At 49.8% G+C, this 20,517-nt stretch overlaps 1 protein-coding gene across 3 annotated transcripts in view; it reads left to right on the top strand.

The window, feature by feature from the left end:
- Positions 1–20,517, top strand: part of GALNT2 (polypeptide N-acetylgalactosaminyltransferase 2) — a 190,248-nt gene that overhangs the window by 80,070 nt on the left and 89,661 nt on the right. For 2 of the 3 annotated variants that reach the window (XM_042960401.1, XM_042960400.1), the window contains exon 2: positions 19,432–19,525. In XM_042960401.1, coding sequence (XP_042816335.1) covers positions 19,432–19,525 — 94 coding nt within the window. Of the gene's footprint in view, positions 1–13,912; positions 14,025–18,420; positions 18,620–19,431; positions 19,526–20,517 lie in introns of those variants that run through there. The other variant, XM_042960399.1, reaches the window with a different exon arrangement.

Here is a 20,517-nt window from a genome sequence, read left to right as displayed (position 1 = left end):
GGGGGGGGGGGGAGGTTGAGGCCATCGCTAACATATGCTCCCCTTTCTGGAGATGGGGACACTAAGATGCAAAGTCCCTAGGCTTTTGCTTTGGAAAAATGCCCGATATTGGAGCAAAAGCTCAGGCCTCCTGTGACACTGCCAGACTTTGCATACTGGACCGGTGGCTGGTCTGCAGAACGTTTTTAGCCAGAGGGCCCCCTCTTCCCGTGAGAGCAGGATCGGCCAGTAGGCGGGCAGTTCTTGAGACATTCCCATGAGACAGCCGGCCTAGCCTATGGTGAGAGTCCCTACCATTTCTCCCTGGAGGCCAATCAAGTCAGGTTCACTCTCCCTCGGGAGCTCGTGCCTTTTGCCATCCTAGCACGGCTAAAAATTGTGCACCGACAGTCGGTTGGATGAATGCTGTCTGATGGCTTTGCCCCCGTATCCGCAGAGCTGTGGACCACCGGCCTCCGAGGCAGTGTTTCCACGCGGCACCCCGGCCCCTGCCGCTGGCTTGGCCGGCGCCTGGGCAGCGGTCCGTTGATTCTTGCATCACGTGCCTGAAGTGGGTGAAGGGGCAGACCCCACGTGTCTGCTGAGGACGCCGACACTGTCTTTTGATGAGACAAAAATCCGGGGTTGAAATAGAGCCATATCACAAGCGTGCTGTCTCACCCGTAGTCTGTAAACACGCGAGCTTGCCCAGCCCCGGGGAGAACACCAGCTGCCCTGCACTCTGGGCTGCAATCGATGTGATTATTTTATTTACCCAGGGAGCTGTCTTCCCTTCTCCTCCTGGTTGCTCCTGCCTCCACAGAAAATGTTATATGCGCGTGACTTGTATTTGCCCTTGAAGCCAAGTTGTCCTGCTGCTTTCTCTCCCGTGTTTAGTAATCCCTGGAGTTTATTAGAAGGGTCTCAAGAAAGGAGATACTCGTGTGAGACTGGGGTCAACGAGAGACGTTCACCTAATTATTTTGTTCCTTTACATGGATCCCCGCTCGGCGTGTTAGCCGGGGCTGAGCAAAACATGTAAAACTGAAGCCTCGTTTGGGACCACACGAGCCAGACTTTCCTCAGTGGGAAAAGGGTGGTCACTTTGCTCTGTGCTCGGCCCCAGGGCTGGACGCTGCCATGGCCAGCCGGAGGACCACACACCGAGTCCACAGGGAACCGTGGCGTGTGTGGTGGCCTCGGGGTGCAACCGTGGGGTGCGTGGTGGCCTCGGGGTGCCAGATGACCCAGGGCCATCTTGGTTCCGACTGGGTGGCTGTACCACTAAACGCAGTGGAGACCGAAATGGATGTCTCAAGTGGGGCCGGGCCAGGTGAAAATTGGTCGGCTCCGAGAGGGAAATGGAGTTTCCCCACCACCTGTAGGCAGGCTGGCTCTGGCCACAGTGCTCCCCCTCTTCCCTTCATCCCTTTTCTCCTGGCACCTGGTAGACCAAGATGCCTCTCGGGAGCCGGAATCCTGGGGGAGTGCCAGCTTTCTCAAGCCCTTGGCCAAGCCCTGTTTGCCAGTTTGTTTCTAGCTCTGGAGGAGTTAGCCCACAGGCCTTCCGTTCCTGCCTTGTGACCCAGAATGACTCCCGAGAGTGTTGGAGGGTAGGGCAAGGAGGCTGAAGTCATAACCTCGTGGGGTGTGTTCTCCAGGAGCCACCCACCCGGGTGCTTCCTCCCTGGCTTCTGGGCCAGTGTCGTAAGTCTCTGCTCACTGGTCAGACCTTCCTCTCGTTTCTGCAGGATGACCACTGTCATCTCAAAGCCCCTCCTCACTTCCTCCCACCGATGACTTCTCCAGCCCATCGTCCGTATCATAGGGAAGGGATACTTCACGAGTTTCAAAGGCTGTAGTTTTAATAGCAGTACCGATGTTACTGAATATACAGTATCCGTCAGGCACTGTAGCAGGAAATCCTGTGCGGTGACCAGCGACCGCTGTCCCCACTCTACGGACGAGAGCTGAGCCTTAGGTCGTGCCCAAGAGCACAGCACACACCTTATGCTCACTACACCTGTGATATTCTCGGCGACAGGGCCTGACCATGTCATGACACAGCACACACCTTATGCTCACTACACCTGTGATATTCTCGGCGACAGGGCCTGACCTATCTCTGCCTCTCTGCCAGCTAGCTAGCAAAGGACCTGGCGTAGAGTAAGCATTAAGTAAGAAAAAAACCCAAAACTTGTTAAATGCATAACTATATCAGAGATGGCTTCTGAAGCGCAGAAACTCAGCCCGGCTGATACACAGGCTCTCCTGGATCCTTTTTTCTATTTACTCAGGGGGAGGTATAATATCTAAAATGGGGGCTGTTGGCTCCGATTGTGGACGGTACTGGTTTTGCTTCATGCAGAATCCGTTGACTGGCCTTTCACCTCGCGCTCCCAGGGTTTTTATGGGCGACGGCCATGGAGGACTGCTTCCTGTGTTGTGTTAGCTGCTCTTGAGGATTTCCTGTATTATTTCATTCCCCATCCTTGTCGTCATCTGGTGCTGCCTGGCAAGTCACCCTGAACGTGGTGGCCTGGTCCCCGGGGCTGTGTTCCCAGAGGGCCAGTCCGGTTACAAGCCCCGCCTTGCCTGGTGGTCCCAGGCTTCCGATTGGCCAGAGGAGGTCACGTGGCCAAGCCTAGCGTCCGCGAGGGGAGGGCCCTTTTACTCCAGCGCGCGTGGGAGGAGGAGCCGAGAAACGCGACCCTGTTTAATCCACTGCAATCAATCCGTTACTTTCAGGACAAATTGCGGATTTTCCACCAGAAATTCAGCCTCTCTTAAGGTACTTATGACTTCACTTGGGAGCTGAAAACGCAGTTAGTTGCAGCATACATAGCCTTCGGAGTCTGGTCTGAATTGAGATTCCGACTTGATCATGTACCATTTTGTCTTTGGCGGGTTACTTGCATCCATATATTCTGGCTTATGACGGAGTCTCATTATATCCTAGTTCTCGTTCCCCTTACTCCATTTTTACTTCTGTCCCTGGGAAGCTCAGAATTAAAATTCAAGGCGACCACAGCATTTTGCTTCCTCATTTCCTCAGTCTCGGTGTCTCATCTCTTTTACATTGCTATTTAGGTCTTTTGTTTTAAGCTACCCAATCCCTTTTGGAAGCAGATCGGGTATAAACCTTGGGTGAGACCCACTAGCAAAATTTCCTAAAAACTAAAAAATTCCCGGCACTCCTAGTTCATTGGGACGGTGTGCTGGGAAGATTCAGGGTTATAGTGCTATTGCATAAGCCCGTGTACACAGGAATGAAAGTGAGTTTGCATGTCCTGCTTGATTGGACTCAGACGAACTTTGCCGTTTTTCGCAACCATGTAAGCCAGCCAGCTTTCTAGAGCGTTCCTCCCAGCACTTACTATATCTGGTCGGACACATCGTCAAGGTTGTTACGATGCGGCTTGGATATCGGAGCATATGCGGTGTTCCCGTACACCTACTCTAATCCTCTCAGAGTCTAGCCTTCTGGATAATGCTGCCAAGAATTGGAGAGACTGTGGGGTGATTGGGTGGCTCACTCTTGGGCGTCTGACTGTTGGTTTCAGCGTATGTCCTAATCTCACGGTTTGTGGGTTCAAGCCCCATGTCGGGCTCCACGTGGATAGCATGAAGCCCGGTTGGGATTCTCTCTTCCTCTCTCTGTGCCACTCCCCTGCTCATACATATTCACTCTTTCTCAAAAACAAACAAGAACCATTAAAAAAAAAAGTATTAGATGGATCATTTATAAAGTTCTGGAACCTGGATTCGCATCTAGTTCTTTCTTGTTTCAAAGCCAATGGACACATCAATCTTTGGCCTGTAGAGAGTAAATTAGCATGTAAATAGGCTCTTTGGAATGCAGCATTAAAAAAACAAAACCCTACGTTGAAAGAGAGTGTTAATTTCTCAGACCTCAGTGCAGCGATGAGATACAAGCACCACTTGGACAGATTCTGTGGAGTCCGCACTTCTTGGTGGTGATTCCTGAATTGCATAGACTCTGTGGGTCTGCAGTGGAACGAAGGCTTGTGACTGGTTATCAGTAACTATGGGGTCTTGGGTAACTCAGGTGATTTCTTGTGCCTTAGTTTTCTCTGCTACAAAATGGAGTGCCGTATGACTTATAAGGTGATTGTGTGGGACAGGGGCTCACTTTTCATTGAGAACCTACTGTCGGTCCTTGCCAGCATCATCATGATGCATGTTACCTCATTTTATTCTTGCAACCTCGCCGTGGATGGAAGGCGTGATTCCTGTTGCCGTGAGCTCCGGCTCAGGAAATCTGAAGCTGCCTGCAAGGCCTGAGCTCTTTGCAGCAAATCACCTTCTCCCCATCTTTCCCTTTATGATTAAACGAGATAAAGCGTGTGAGTAAGGAGAACAGCGTTTGAAACGCAACATTAGCGTAACTTACAATTTTTCTGAAATGGAATCAGAGACAGTAAGAGGAAGGATGGGCGGTCCCCACTTACTGTCTAACAAACTGTGAGCCAGACACTTCACTTAGATGAGCCGGATTTAGCTATTCTAACCATCCGAGCAGGCACTGGGTCAGCCAGTCCATCCCTGAACTGGCTGGGCGTTGTGGATAGAGCACGGACCCTGGACCACTCAGATCGGGGTGTGACGCTGGACGTGGCTGCGTGCCTTTGATCCTCTTTCTGGTTCTCCGTTTTCTTGTCTTTGAGTGGGGGCATTAATACTGCATCTCAGTGAAGAATGAGAGAAGCAGCATCCTACAGCTACCCTACCACTCATGGCACAGAGCGGCCCCACTTCTCTGTTATGTCAGTTCTGTGGAGGTGGCGTCGCTGCTATTGTTAGCTTCATCCCGTCCATGTTCTGCATTGGAGGGGACAGGGGCAGTTGAGCACGTAGGTTCCTGCGAACTCAAGGTTCGTGTCCAGTGTACCTCTTAGTTCCAAAGGTCAGTGCCAGCAGTGGCCGTAAGCACACAAGATCAGTTTCGTCTTTTGTTGACCAGTTTCTTGGAGGGAATGCTCGGTAGGGAAGGAGATGGACACAGAGAAGAAGGGCCCCTCGGCAGGCCTGGAAGAGCCAAACCCTGTCCGGGACAGCAGGGACCTTACCAATTCCTGAGGGAAGATGGAGACCTCCCTGGGTTCTAGAATAGCGTCTTCACCTAACGCCTTGAGAGCAGAGGCCAGGCTCACAACCTCTTTCTAGAAACAGCTCCTGTGCCGCCCCGGGGTCCTCCAGCTGCTTTGGGCGGTCTTCCCAGCCTGCCGCCAGATACGAGCCAACTGCCATAATGCCTTAATGATATGAAATAGTGCATAGGTTTGAAGTTCCAACCTAAACATGTCTGTGTTTAAATTTATTATTCATGAAGGTAATTTAAAAACATGACAGAAAGTTTGAGAAGTGGAGACAAAAACTCATTATTCTTCACGCTAACACAACCCTTTTTTATTTTAGTGCATTTCATTCCAAGCTAATCCATATGGCTACGTATTTTTATATAGTTGTTTCATTGTGTACATAAAATTTTGTTTCCTGCTTTTCCCTTTAACACATTATAAGCATTTGCATATGGCTGTGTGATCCCTATAATTATAATTTTTAATGGTTGCATAATACTCTTTTGAGGGGCTATAACACAATTTAACCAGCCTTCTTACTGGGGACTGTTTTAAGTTTTCTCTTTCTTTTTTTTTTTTCTCAGAAACAATGCTACAACATTCATGCAGAACACTTGCTCCTGATCTCGGGTTAGTTCATTAGGATAAACTCACAGAAATGAGATTTCTCAGCTTAAAGGTTGTAAGTGTCTTTCCAGCTCTTGATACGTGGTGCCCAGTTGAGTTCCGGTCAGGTTGAGCTAATTACACTGTCTCCTTTTGCTTTTTAATAAGATAGCGGGATGTTTGCAACCCATGTTGTAATCCCGCGTGCTGGAATAGTGTGGAAAATGTCCCAGCTGTTGCAGGCAGAGAATGGACGTGTAAATAAACCTGCCGGGGGTTGAGGGATCAAACAGCTTGCCCCCGACCGGCACCGTCCGTCCTGTCCCCTGGCAGAACACAAGAGGGAGGGAGGTTCCCGGGGCAACCAGCATCCCTGGACCAGACATTGCCAGCTGGGCTGGGGCTTTCCCTGTTCTGGGGTGCAGGGCTCCACTACGTGCCACACAAACTGGGGGCTGGATCCGAACGCCCCACTTGGCCCCCTCTGATCTGATCTAAATAACCTCCTAAGAAAAGAGCGTGGAGCAGTGGAAGAAAACAGTGTTTTGGGACAGGCTGGCGTGGAACCCGGGCTCAGGCTGTACTACGGCAACCTACTTTCCCCGCCTGTTTACTTATCCGTAAAGTGGGCTAACGATGTATGACCGTGTTCTGTTTGCGCAAATCCTTTGTGAAAGAAGAATTTGCAACTAATAAAAGGAAGTCCCGGTGAGAAAAAACGGATTTGGGCCAGCCATCCTAGGGCTGGGGGGTCTCGTTCCTACAGCGGGCAGGGAGCCATCGCGCCCTGAATGAAGAGAATGCTCATGAGAACATGTAAATTTTAAACTAATCAAGGTGAATGCTGTATAGTTCCCGTGTGCTGCTGCTCATTTGTTAGAAACTTGAGATGGTTTCTCCCCACCGCCTCACGGAGATGCTCCTGAGTGTGTTTTCCTTGCTTTGCGTGCCTCACACGTGGAATTTTCCGGTCCTCCGGCCACATTCATTGGTTTTCTGAAAAGACCCACGTGGGTCACCATCGTCCTACCTACTCACCTTGCCACGAATTATCATATATTTTCCCAACACCTCCCTCCTCAGCCTTCAGGTTGCACGGCCTTGGCCTTGGCCGTGGAGGTGTGCTGGGCTCCCGCTACCCTCCCCTTCTATCCCAGGGCAGCTTTGGGGAAGCCACCTCCTCTCCCCCTCGCTTCTCTGTTTCTTTCCTTTTTCCAACGCCCAGGTCTCCCTGAATTTAATTGTCCCCAAAGGAAAAGGAGTTGAAATCCGAGCTGTACTTGAACTGAGCGTCTCCCGTTTGAGGGGCACGGGTAAGGTACTGTGAGGGGAGCCTCAGGGTGGGGAAGAATTGCCGTATCCGCCTTGGTGGGCAGAGGAGCAAGCGAGAAAACACCAGTTCCGGCCCAGTGCTGGGTATGGGGCGAGGGTTTGGTAAGAGATCCTCCCTCCCACTCGCACATGGTCAGCCGTACCTGGGCTGTGCTACCAGGAACTTCTGACCCTCACGCTCTGGGATTACATAAGGGAGGGACAAAAACTTAATTGAAAATGTTCCATTTAGTTCCCAACCCGGGGCCCCTTGGAGCGCTTTAAGGCGTGTCATTTTAGAACTCCCTTTTCTCCCGGAGATGCTCTTGAAAACAGATCTGATGCCCAGGGAGGCTCTTTCTCTTAGACGGTTCTTGACGCCAGTGGTTACAGAACCGAGCAAGGAAGGAACCAACTGTATGGACCTTAGGTGCCCAGGGGAGGGATCTCATCAGTAAATGTACGAGTTAGTGGCACCTGCTTTTGACAGGGTAGCAAGCATTGCAGCGCGGTTAGTTCTGTGAGACCCCATAGACCTCTGAGCTGAAGCAAAGCGGGGACGCAGCTTTGCCACGGTATTGACAGAGAGGTCCGGCTGCTGCCAGGCATAGGGGAATCCTGGTGGTGATCGGGGTGAGGGAGAAGGTGGGGCAGCGTGGGTAGAGGGCAGCGGTTGGGGGGGGGACATCTTGGCGGTAAAAGGCTGGTGAGGATGCCACCTGTCTGTCCCTGCTGGCTGCTCGACACCTTGCCGTGCTGACTGCCTGCTTAACCTCTCTCTCACCCCTTTTTTCTCCTCTGTTGGGAATTAATCATTTATTAACACTTTAATACGCAGTTGATTTTTGCACACGTCACAGGAGAAATGATATTTCTAAAACACAATTCTTTTTTTTTCTAAAAAGACATTTTCTTGGGGCGCCTGGGTGGCTCAGTTGGTTAAGCATCCAACTCTCGATTTCAGCTCAGGTCATTATCTCACGGTTTGTGACATCGGGCCGCGAGTCGGGCTGCTGCGCTGACAGTGCAGAACCTGCTTGGAATTCTCTCCCTTCCCCCCCCCCTCTGCCCCTCCCCTGCTCATGCCTGTGCACACGCTCCCTCTCTCCAAAATAAACATTTCTTAAAAAGCCATTTTCTTGTCAAGTTTGCGGAAATTCATCATTTCTCTAAAGTAAGAGAACCTGCTTCAGCTAACGTTGAAAATTCCAGAACAAGAAGCAGCAGTTAGAAAGCGGCTTTGTCGCAGACCTCCCTCCCCGAAATCGGAGACGCTATTTCTCTGATTCTAGGAAGAAAGAGGTGGAATCCGATCACGCGATTAAAAAAATGAGGCTGTAAACGACTCCTTAAAATAGCAGGTGCTCAGCTAACTTGGGGGCTCTGGATTAAAAAACTGCTGTTCTTGCCTTCGGGAATGTTTATGACTTGGCCCCAGAGCCGTCTTGCTTCATAAAATCTTATTTAGGAGCAGGGATGCAGAAAAGCTGCATGTTAATAGCCTGCCTCGTGCCCCCCCCCTGCCCTGGGCCACCTAGTGCTTTGGTCATCTACTGTGACCATGGGCGTTTAGGATGGATTGATTGCTCTTGAAAAGAGAAAATGGTGGTGTGAAATAGATTGCTCCTGGGCTCCGTGTCTCATTGCAAAAATTGGCTTTAAAATCAGCATGTATCAAGAGATTCACACCTCAGCTCCCTGCCGGGAGAGGGAGGGGGATTGAAATTGCTATTAGAAAGTGACAAGACACCCTAGAAATACGTAGTTGACAGACGTTGAACCGGGAGTGTTTAATGTAATTATTTTCCTTTTATGTAAATACGATCTCTGCACACATTTAATTTAAAAATTTTTTAAACTAGTGTTTAGAATAGCTTTAGATTTGCAGAAAAAAAAAAATGGGAACTTAGTACAGAGAGTCTCATAGACCCTGCACCCAGTTTTCCCTATTACGACCATCTGAAATTGGTATCCTACAGGGGCACCTGGGTGGCTCAGTCGCTTAAGCGTCCCAACTCTTGATTTAGGCTCACATCATGACCTCACAGGTCATAGGATCAAGCCCCACGTTGGGTTCTGCACTGACAGCTCAGAGCCTGTTTAGGATTCTCTCTCTCTCTCTCTCTCTCTCTCTCTCTCTCTCTTTCTCCCTCCCTCCCTCGTGTGTGCACATGCTCTCTCTCTCTCTCTTTCAAAATAAACATTAAAAAAATGAGTGTGATACATGTGTTATAGTTAAAGAACCAATACTGATATGTTGTTATGAACTGGAATCCCTACTTTAGTCAGATTTCTTGAGTTTTTCTTTGAGTGATCATTTTAGGCTCCTCTGGGCTATGACGGTCCTCAGCCTTTCTTGCCTTTGGTGACCTGGATGGTTTTGGGGAGTCCTGGTCAAGGATTTGGTAAAAAAAAAAAAAAAAAAAAAAACACAAAGCAAAAAAAACTACCCCGTGTTTGAGGTTTATCTAATGTTTTTCTCCTGATGAGACTGGGGTTAAGGGTTTTGGGGAGGAAGACCACAGAAGTAACAGACGTATACCTGTTAACCAATCAGTGAATGAGCTAATGAGGGAAGGCAGGTCCCTCAAATCGGAGGAAGGCAAGTTTGATGTTCTCAACGATGAGACTTCATGTCTAACTTGTTCGGTGCCTTACAGTCTAGCGGAGCCCTGGCAACATTTCGTGGGCTAGGACGGATCAGTTTGCCATGCCCACGACACACCCCAAAACCTTTCCTCGGTGCATCTCAGGTTCTGGAGTTTCTGGATTGAGCGGGCTGGGGCACCGATGGACCCGTGGCCACGGGGATCTAAACAGAAAGATGATGACTAAATTAAGGCAATTGGCCGTGTACAGAGAGAGTGGGCAGGGTGATGCCCCTGGCCCTCTGCATGTTAGAAAAGTTAAATAACAGGGGAGAAATAGCAGGGCTATTCTGACTCACGACTTCAGTCCACGGGATCGTTACAGCTTCCAAATAACCAGCAGCCCCCACGGTACTGCTCGGCAGCCTGCATTTCTCTGAGACGACGCTGTGAACCAAACAAAGCCGTGACCTTTATCATAGTGTGTTTTTCATTTGTGAGCAAGCGATCATGGACGAAGCAGCCTGTGACTTGAACCCACCGTAGACACTTGGCCCTTCCATTTTAGCAGCATTGGGTTTCATGAGCTCAGTTGGAGTCATGAATGGGAAAAACCGTAAGTGCATCAGCGAGACTGGTGGCTCTTAACCCTGACTGTGCGTTAGCGCTGCCTGGGGAGCGTCTGGAAAACAGTCCAGCTGGATCCCATCCCCAGAGGTTGTGATTCAGTTGGCTGGGGCAGGACCAGGCCTTGGAGAAAGCCGGGAGACTTGGGCTTTCTGTCTTGTTTCCTTCCCCGCTGCTCTACACAGGTCCCGATTCTTCAGCCCTTCCTGTGTTTTGACACTAACCTGAATAAAGGTTTTGGAAACTGTCTGGAGGTTGCTGTTGGAAGCTCACCCTGAGCTTTTTCTACTCCTCCAGCTTGTGTGACCAGCTCTCCCCCAGCAATGAAACCTGGGGTGGGGGAGTTCTCACTGGTGCCCTTGGAGAATATTCAGAAATGGTTGAGCGACTGAGCCAGCATAGTTCTGGTCCCTACAGTATGTTATGCCCCCTTTCTATTCTGATTGGGAGGTAGGGGAATCCTTTTCCTCTTAAGTCAAGTTATTGCTTTCAGTGGGAACTTACTTAGAAGTGGAAATCTTTTTTTTTTTTCCTCCAATTACTTTCATGTCTCATTGCTTTGATTTAAAAAAATGTTATTTAAGTGTAGTTGCCGTATGATGTTATAGAAGCTCTCTCTTTTATAAATGCATAGTGTTTGTAGGGTACAGGCTTCCAGTTTTAACAGATGTTTGGTCAGGGTTCAAAGTGATCTGACTACTAGCCTAACTAAAGGGGCTTTCCTTGGGTATTCTAACATTTTTAGACTGTTTCCCAGTGAGTTAAAATTCCATTCACCAATTTATTAACAGGTCACACACCCTATTTGGAAAGAAGAATTTCAATAGTGACACCTCACATCAGCAGGTTTTTTTCATCCTCTCATAAGAAGACCTAGGAATTATTTCCCGGCACTATTCTGGGGGGGGGGGGGGGGGGGATACCCACCCGGAAACATTAGAAACAATAAATAGTCCTTCTGGTTCCTCTGTAGATCACTTTATAGTGAGAATGCTGGGGTGTGGGAGTTCTTGGTCTTTAGCAGGGAACTAAGTCGACTCTTAAAAATTTGCTTCCAGGGGCGCCTGGATGGCGCAGTCGGTTAAGTGTCCAACGTCAGCCAGGTCACGATCTCGCGGTCCGTGAGTTCGAGCCCCGCGTCAGGCTCTGGGCTGATGGCTCGGAGCCTGGAGCCTGTTTCCGATTCTGTGTCTCCCTCTCTCTCTGCCCCTCCCCCGTTCATGCTCTGTCTCTCTCTGTCCCAAAAATAAATAAAAAACGTTGAAAAAAAAATTAAAAAAAAAAAAATTTGCTTCCAGGTGGGGGCCCCTGGGTGGCTCAGTCAGTTAAGCATCCGACTTCGACTCAGGTCATGATCTCACGGTTTGTGGGTTCGAGACCCACGTCGGGCTCTGCACTGACAGCTCAGAGCCTGGATCCGGCTTCAGATTCTGTGTCTCCCTCTCTCTGCCCCTCCCCTGCTCATGCTCTGTCTCTCTCAGAAATAAATAAACGTTAAAAAAAAAATTTTTTTTTTAAATTTGCAGGGCGCCTCGGTGACTCAATTAAGAATCCAGCTTCGGCTCAGGTCATGATCTCATGGTTCGTGCGTTCGAGCCCCACATTGGGCTCTGTGCTGACAGCTCAGAGCCTGGAGCCTGCTTCAGATTCTGTGTCTCCCTCTCTCTCTCTGCCCCTCCCCCACTCACGCTCTGACTCTCTCTCTCTCTCTCTCTCTCTCTCTCTCTCTCTCTCCAAAATATTTAAAAAACAATTTTTTTTTTAAATTTGCCCCCAGGTAAACAATTCAGTTAGTTTTCAGTGTCACTGGGCTGTGGAAATATAAATGATCACATCTTTTCAACAAATCTGGCAACCTGGCCTTTCCCCCCACCCCCGCCCCCAGAACTTGAATGTTTTTGTACGGATTGGTTGTGGTCGAGGTGCTACTGAGCAGTCATTAAGTAACAGTGGAAAGTAGACAATTGAGGAGAAAAAAAGCCAAGTAGTCATTCAGAAGGTATTTTTGGTTACTTAATCTGCCTCCGAGCATATGGTCTAGTCAGCTGAAAAAAATTAACAGTGAGAAACTATATTTCAGTAACGGGAGATTAAAAACAACCTATTTATTTTCTCCCCCCCCCCCCACGGTGATATTTTTATCTCTGTTACCAAATACAAGTGTTAGCCACTTAACATTTACAAAGGCAGCCTTTGATGCGCCCACAATGTGCATCTACCTTTCTCGTCTTGGTTTTACGCGTGGAGGTATGTTTGCTTCCGGGGTGATTCGGGATCCAAACACGTTACTCTAAGTGGCATTAGTCTTTATGTTGGCCTGTGGACAAGAGGTCCACGTGAGATAAGGCAACGTTGTTCTACTGCGCAGGCTTGACCCTTTTGTGACTCTGCTCTTGGGCTCTCATCGCCTCGTGGCCCCCATGTGTGGGTAACCGACTGGGCTGTAGCCGTATTCTGTCCTCCCCTCCGCCACCCTTCAGGTCTTGGGCATGGAACGAACGTAGTGGTTTCAGAACACATTCACCAGTTCTTTGGCAGTCTTCTTCTGCCAGAACGTGGGCTCTGATTCCCCTCCCCTTGAATGTGGGCTGGACGTAGGGATGTGCTCCCCGCCACCAGAATGTGGCCAGTGTGACGGTGTGTGGTTTCCAAGACTAAGTGGTGAAGGGAGTCCTGGCGTCTGCCTCCCTCCCTCTGTCTCCCCCCCACCTTCCCCTCCCATCAGATCTCTCACCGTGGGGGAGGCCAGCTGCCGCGCTGCGAGGGCACTCGCGCAGCCCTGGGCAGGAGTCTGTGGTAAGACACTGCGGCCTCCCCTCACGGCCGTGTGAGTGAACACCCTTGGGAGCGGCCCCTCAGCGCCGTCAGACCCTCAGATGGTTGGCAGCCCTGGCCGCCGTCTTCACTGCGGCCTCTTGAGAGACCGTGAGCCGGAACCACCCAGATTCCTGACTCTGAGAAGCTGGGTGAGATAATAAACGTTTGCGCTGATTGATAACCTGATAAGTCACTTAGCCCTTCCCGATCGCTTTTCCCATCTGGGACAAGAAGGGTTGGACCCATCGGTGCCCTTAACAAGTCGATGGCGATCTGTTAGTACGGAAAAGGCTGCTTACACAGCCCGCTGACCCTCGCTGTCCCCGCCCCAACACCACCACAGAGGCCTTTCTGCCTCCACACCCGTGACCCGGAAGCAGCTTTCACAGCCCTTCCCTCCGCAGCCACTGACACCTCTCTGGCAAAAGCCAAGCCCAATTTTTATTTATTTCTTCTTACTTTTTTTTTTTTTTAATGCTTATTTTGTGAGAGAGAGAGAGAGTGCATGCACGAGTGGGGGGGCAGGGGCAGAGAGAGGTGGGGACAGAGGATCCAAAGCAGGCTCTGTGCTGACAGCAGAAGGCCCGAGGCTGGAACTCACAAACTGAGATCAGGTCTTGAGCCGAAGTCGGACACGTAACCGACTGAGCCACCTAGGCCCCCGCTTCTAATTTTTTTAATTTATTTTTTTATTTCTTCTTATTTTGAAACAAAGACAGATCATACCGGGAATACGATGGGGAATATTCCTTAAATAAATAAAGCTATATTTACACTGAATTAATTTTCGTAACTATGCCATAAACCAACCTATTGGATTTACTATTTCTGAAAAACGTGTCATTTCATTAAAACCTATTGCTCTTTTGTCTTCTTAGAAACGAGATGAATTTTGGCTGCTGCTCTAATTATGCTAGATAAATAGACATCACTCCGTCATTTATTTCCATCTGATCTCAGTCCCAGCCTGACTTGATCACCATTTGTGCTTCAGGTAACAGACTGCTTCTGTTACCCATTCGTAAGAACAGCGTGGGCATAGTGTGTATCTAGAACTTCTAAAGACTCTGTGAAAACTCACCCAATTCAAATACACTTAATAATAGCTGTGAGCCCAGGTACGTGAGTAAGTGGGAGGACAGGAGATTGCGTTTTGCATTATCTGGGCTCATATGCCCTTTCCCAAGGGAGAGACAGTCTCAGTGCCAGAGGTGAGGCTCTCTCCGGGTCTTTCCCACACTGTGGTCCAAACAGTGAAGACGAGTGGGGGGTGTGGGGTGGGGGGTAGCAGCATCCTCCCTGCTCCATGATCGTTGATACAGGTGGCAGACATCTGGCTAAAGAAACCTCCCTGACGGAACCCACTTTGCAGCCAGACCCGCTGAGCCCGCCCTGGTCCACATTCAGCGGCAGTCCCTGGTTCAGCCAGCATTAGTCATTCCGCATGTCAGTTCCATGTCAGTATCCCTCCTCTGCAAGCCAGAGACACAAAGCAGAGAGGAGGCTGCTGCCCCCGGGGAAATAACAGCAGGCTGACCGGATCCCAGGCCTTGAATGCTCTGCAACTTCTGACCCAGCATCAAACCACATCATTATTCCTCTAATCTTAGCCGTTTCTACTTGTCACTGAAAAGAGGACCTGCCTGTCACCGCATCATTTTCTCTTAAATGGGAGGAAACAAACAGATCAGTTGGTAACACGTCCCGCCTGTCAGCGGGTCCTGGGCACTGGAGCCTTCTCCACACTGTTGCATTTCACATGTTTCCCCTTTGAAACGAGCCTCCACACCCCCTCCACATCCCCCCGCTGGTGTAAATACGTTTCATCATGTATGTAGATGTATTGGGGGGGGGGCGTTGTCATGAAAAGCTTCTACTGCAAAGTGGGCGAAGCCAGTCAGATCAATCCGAGTAAGTAGCGTGAGGGTGTTTGGTCCCAACTCCGTTTATCATCATGTGACCAACCTGAGACCAGTGCCACACTTGGTGCCATGGGATACACCAGAAATGTGACAGAGCCCTCCTGCCCTCCAAGGACCTGAAGAGCTTTTGCATACCAACCGTGTGAAATGGGTGGAAAGTATAAAAAAGTGCTGAGAATACCCGGTACCCAGGAACGCCAAGGGCAGGCAGGGACCATGAGACCTTCAGCCCGGTGCCCCAGTGGAGGGAGGGAGGCTGGTGACTTCCTCAGATCCCTGTGGCGAGACCTCGAGGCTCCAGCTCGTGGGCCAGGGCTCTTCCCAATTTGTCATGTGTCCTGCATCTCCCTCTGCCCTGGGACCCGTTCTCACTTGGCTCATACCCCCCACCCCCACCCGATGGTCTCACATGCCCGCCAGCAGCTTCGATGGCCTCCTGCCTTTCCAGAACTCCAGCCGTGTGTCTCCTGTGTCTGCCAGGTACCTCCTCTCGGTATCTTGCGGGAACCTCCACATTTCCTGAACAGGCTCGTCTGCATCTCCCAGCTCCCCTCCTTGCCCCACCCAGACAACTTTCTCGTGTTCCTTATCGGTGAATGCGCCTCCTGTCTGAAACGCCCAGGTCAGAACTCTCCATCTCGGATTCCTTCCTTACTTCCTGCTTTCCTCTTCCAATCCTCGCCCTGTGGTTGCGCCGGTCTCCTCTCTGCATCTCTAGGACCCAGGCTTGAGCCGGCTCCCCGCCGTCCCTTGCTGCATTGCCCTCGTGGCCCCCTGGCCTCTCTTCTGTCCCCTCCGTCTGCTCCCTACACTACAGCCAACGCGATGTTTCTGGAACGGAAGTCTCAAGTCTCAGTATCTCACCACTTCCATGCCTTCCCATTTTCTACCTTTCATTTTCTCCCCTCCACCAGAATCCTCATCTCCCCCAGAGCCCCATCATTTCTCCTTGCCAGGTCCATTCTTGACCCCTCAGATCTCTGCTAAGGTGTCACTTCTTGGCCACAGGCTTCTGGGAGCCTTCCCCACACTCTGCAGGGTCTGTGGCACTGTGCCATCAGGTGGGATGCTTGTTTGCGCCCGAGTGGGCACGCTCAGCCAAGGTGAACCTGCCCACTCCTCACTGTATCCCTGGGGACGTTCTTCCATCTAGCAAAGGCCATGGGTCAGGGTTACAGGAGGAGAGTGGAACATGACAAGCGTCTGGAAGGGTGAGCTGTTGACAGGGGGTGCGTTGTACATGGGCACCGGCTGTCTCAGCCAGTGAATCCGATCAATCATCCTGAACAATTAGGAATTTACAGTGATCAGACATATCCTGAGATGAATGAATGGCTAATACATTGTTTTGCTTTACTCGTGTCTATCTAACTGGTAGTGGGGGAAGTTATTTTACCTAAAGGCAGTACAGTAGAATGATTGAGACCATGGACTCCGGTACTGAATCCCCTGGGGTTGGGCACCTGGGTGGCTCAGTCGGTTAAGTGTCCGACTTTGGCCCAGGTCATGATCACACAGTTTGTGAGTTCGAGCCCCGCGTCGGGCTCTGTGCTGACAGCTCAGAGCCTGGAGTCTGCTTTGGATTCTGTGTCTCCCTCTCTCTCTCTGCTCCCCGCCCCCCCCCCCCCCGCCTTGCTCATGCTCTGTTTCTCTCTCTCTCTCTCTCTCTCTCTTTGTCTCTCTCTCTCTCTCTCTCTCAAAAATAAATAAACATTAAAAATTTTAGAATCAATCAATCCGTCCATCCATCCCCTGGGGTTTGAATCTAACCTCATTATGTGCTTAAGCTTCCAGTGCCTGGCTTTCTCATCTGTAAAATGGGGTTAGTAATAGCACTGGAAGGAAGTTCAGTGTGTGTGCCGTGGCTAGAATGGGGCTTGAGTGGCCTAGGCAGTTCCCCCTTTTCTTCCTCCTCCTCCTCATGTTACTCTGGGAGCAGGTAGTTTACGTGGTAATTTGCAATTTTTAACTTGGGAGTCCAGAACGAACGAGTCCTTTGCGAACGACCTCCTGGAACCGTATCCTTGGGCTTTTTTTTTTTTTTTTAATTTTTTTAATGTTTATTTATTTTTGAGACAGAGAGAGAGCATGAACGGGGGAGGGTCAGAGAGAGAGGGAGACACAGAATCCGAAGCAGGCTCCAGGCTCTGAGCTGTTAGCACAGAGCACGACGCGGGGCTCGAACTCACGGACCGCGAGATCATGACCTGAGCCGAAGTCGGACGCTTAACCGACTGAGCCACCCAGGCGCCCCGTATCCTTGGACTTTTATGATATTGTGAGAATCGGGTTCTTCTAACTTGGTTTAAACTGAGGCCTGATTCATCAAAGGCCAACTTTAGCTTCTTACCCACTATGTGACCCAGGTAGTTCCACGTCCCGTTGTGAACTAGGAATTCTCTGTGAAGCATCCGTGTCACAGGCATTCATAATTGGCCCTTAGCATTATTTCACCTGCTTGGGACTTTGCCGTTCAACATGTTCTCATCCCCAGCTTTGGTTTTATGGTGGGCATGGTGGATTTGGGAGGGGGAAGGGAGGCTAAGGAATGTCGCCTCTGGACCCAGTCCGTCTTGCCTGCGGGAAGAAGGAAGCATTTATTTTCTGAGAGAGCACTGATGGTTGACCTGCCTCAATGTTGATTTTGTCAACAGTACAGACAATGCCTTGGTTCTGGGGCACTGGCCCCAGCAGCACCCTTCACTTTTGATTTTATTCAAGTACAAGGTTAAATGGTTTGATCCATTTCGCCACTGTAATGCCTGCAGGGGGGAGAGAGTTATTAGCCACAAAAGGCTACAAGCGAGCTACAAAATAAAAATTAATAATGCTTAATTAAAAGTACGCACAGCATGACTCTGGTAACTTCATTACTCGCTGGATTTAGTATTCATACATTTCCGTATATTGTAAAGGCAGTAGGTTAGATTCTCTTCCTCCCACGCCTTTGCCAAGCTTTCCGCGAAATCATCACTGATAGTAAATTGAAAGTTTATTTTTAACCAAATGGTCTCAAAAGCCAAATTATGAATATACCTTTGAAAAACTGCTTGCCGCAAAAAATAAATTGGGATACTGGTGCATTTTAATACTTTTGTTAAAATGCAGGATAAACTCTTCAGAAGTCACAGGACTTGGGGCATTTGAAGGGCAGAGGTCTTGTGACAGGTGTGGGGAGGGGCAGGACCACCAAGGCACAGGAGCGGTCGTCTCGAGCCCATTGTTCTGCACCTCCCGGGTGCCCCCAACCCATCATTCCCGCGGTGGCCCTGGTGGGATAAACCCAGCTATAGCACTGAAGAAGCAGCTGAAGAAAAAGCTGGCCTCAAGAGGTGGGGGGAAGCTTAGGCATGGTTTCTCTTTCGTTACTGTACCGTTTGAGTAAAAATGGAGGTTACTGGCAAAGCAAGCCGCATTTGGGAAAAATGCCTGATTTGGCCCAGCACCTGAGAATTACCCTCCTTGCAGATCTCACTTTACGTTTGAAAGAGCCAGAATGTCTCCAGTGGCCCCCTTTTGCGCAACACGCAGCCCACGCTGGTCTGGAGGAGTGCTAGCGGACAAACCTGTGCAGAACTGGCCTGGTCTCTCCCCAGGGAGGGCTCATCCCGACAACATCTGCTCCAGAGAATGGCCAGTCGACACGGCTTGGCTCACGGAAATCTGTGTAGGAAAATGACTAGCCATAGGACGTTTCTGATCTGGGTTCTTATACAGAAACCTTTCTTACTTGATTCAGAGAAATCGGATTCCAAGTGGTTGAAAGATATATTTAGCTCTGTGGTCATGGAGATGTTTTTTGGTTTGATTTAATGTTGATGGATTAGAGTAAATTGTTTGTGCAGATGAGCTGAATAAGTTCTGCCAGAGCTTATATCTTATTCTGGTTTCACATTAAACCCTTAATTTACAGCTCTGTTCCATTGGCAGTCCTATTAGAGTGAAGCCCGAGGAAAAGCTTGGCTGGTCCTTCCTCCTCCCTCCACTGTTACTCAGCAGAATTAAACAAATCATTTAGCAACGTCAGAGGAGGGCTCAAAGGGACCCAAGAGGGAGAAATCTGGTCCTAAGGTGTCCTTAACCATCTAAGATGTCTGGAGAGCTACCATCATTTTAATGGCTTTAATTTAACCACTACTGAATTATCTTATTTAATCTACTTTCCCTACCTCCCTTCCCCTACCTTCACAAATCCACAAAGCCCTGGGTTTTCCGGAGTATTGCCTTCCCCTAGATATGCAGTGTAAATATAAAATGAAGAGAGAAGTTGCAAATCCTTCCTTGGAAAAGGTCATTCCCAGGCTTTGCTCCCCTCACGCCTCCACCCTCCGAGAAGTTCTGGGATGGGAATTCTCTCTCCCTCCTTGTTACGTCCCCAGGGCTCTCTGGCGTCCCAAGACTTCAAGTGTTTATTGAACTGGTGAGTGAAGGTGTGCTTGAAGAACTGATCAACCCATTTCGTGTCTTTGTTCCCCTTAGGAGGACTGGAATGAAATTGACCCAATTAAAAAGAAAGACCTACATCACAGCAACGGGGATGAGAAAGCACAAAGCATGGAGACCCTCCCTCCAGGTAACTGCAGCAGCCCCTGGGGGACCCATCTAGCCTCAGGCTGGGAGCTGGGGGCTGGGGGCTTGGAAATCCTCTTGCTCAGAAACCACGAATGAGTCGCGCTTGGCCCTCTGTCGCCTGTGGAGCCCGCGGAGTAGACAGCATGGATTGCAGAGGGCTGCTGGAGACACTGCCCTCTAGTCATGTTTGGCTGACTTCCTTCAAGCTCCTCAGCGGGTGGTGAAATAAGTGTACTTAGGAGGTGACCAAAATTTGTTGGGAAAAAAAAAAAAGGAATAAAATAGAAAATACAGGATGGTATATATCGGTTCACAGACTTTTTTTTTTTTTTTAAAAAGACTTTATTTTTCAGAGCAGTTTTAGGCTTGACGGCAAAATTGTGCACAGAGTGCAGAGATTCCCATACATGCCTCCTGCCCCTACACATGCGCACCTCCCCCGCTGTCAGCATGTCCCTGCAGAGTGGTCCATTGCTACGTTCAGGGAACCAACGCCGGCACGTCGTAATCCCCCAAAGTCCCTAGTTTACGTTACGGTCCACTCTTAGTGCCGTACGTTCTGTGGGTCCGAACAAATGTACGGTGACGTGAATGCACCCCTGCTTTATCCTACAGAATAGTTTCACTGCCCTAAACGTCCTCGGTGTTCCAGTTATTCATCCCTCCACCGCCCCAGTCCCTGACAACCACCGATCCTTTTTCTGTCTCCATAGTTGGGCCTTTTCCAGAACGTCATCTAGTTAGAATCATACAGCCCGTTGCCTTTCAGATTGGCTTCTTTCACTTAGTAACGTGCATCGACGCTTCCTCCGTGCTTTCTCGTGGCTTGACGGTGTATTTGTTCTCACCACTGAATACGACTGTGTTGTCTGAGTGGACCCCAGTTTACCCATCCACCTCCTGAAGGACATCTGGGTTGCTTCTGAGCTTTGGCAGCTGTGACTAAAGCTGCCGTAAACATCTCTGGGCGGGTTTGTGTGTACGTGTAAGTTT

Source organism: Panthera tigris, chromosome D2 (assembly GCF_018350195.1).
Source record: "Panthera tigris isolate Pti1 chromosome D2, P.tigris_Pti1_mat1.1, whole genome shotgun sequence".
Lineage (NCBI taxonomy): Eukaryota > Metazoa > Chordata > Mammalia > Carnivora > Felidae > Panthera > Panthera tigris.
This window is presented reverse-complemented; position numbering and strand designations above follow the sequence as displayed.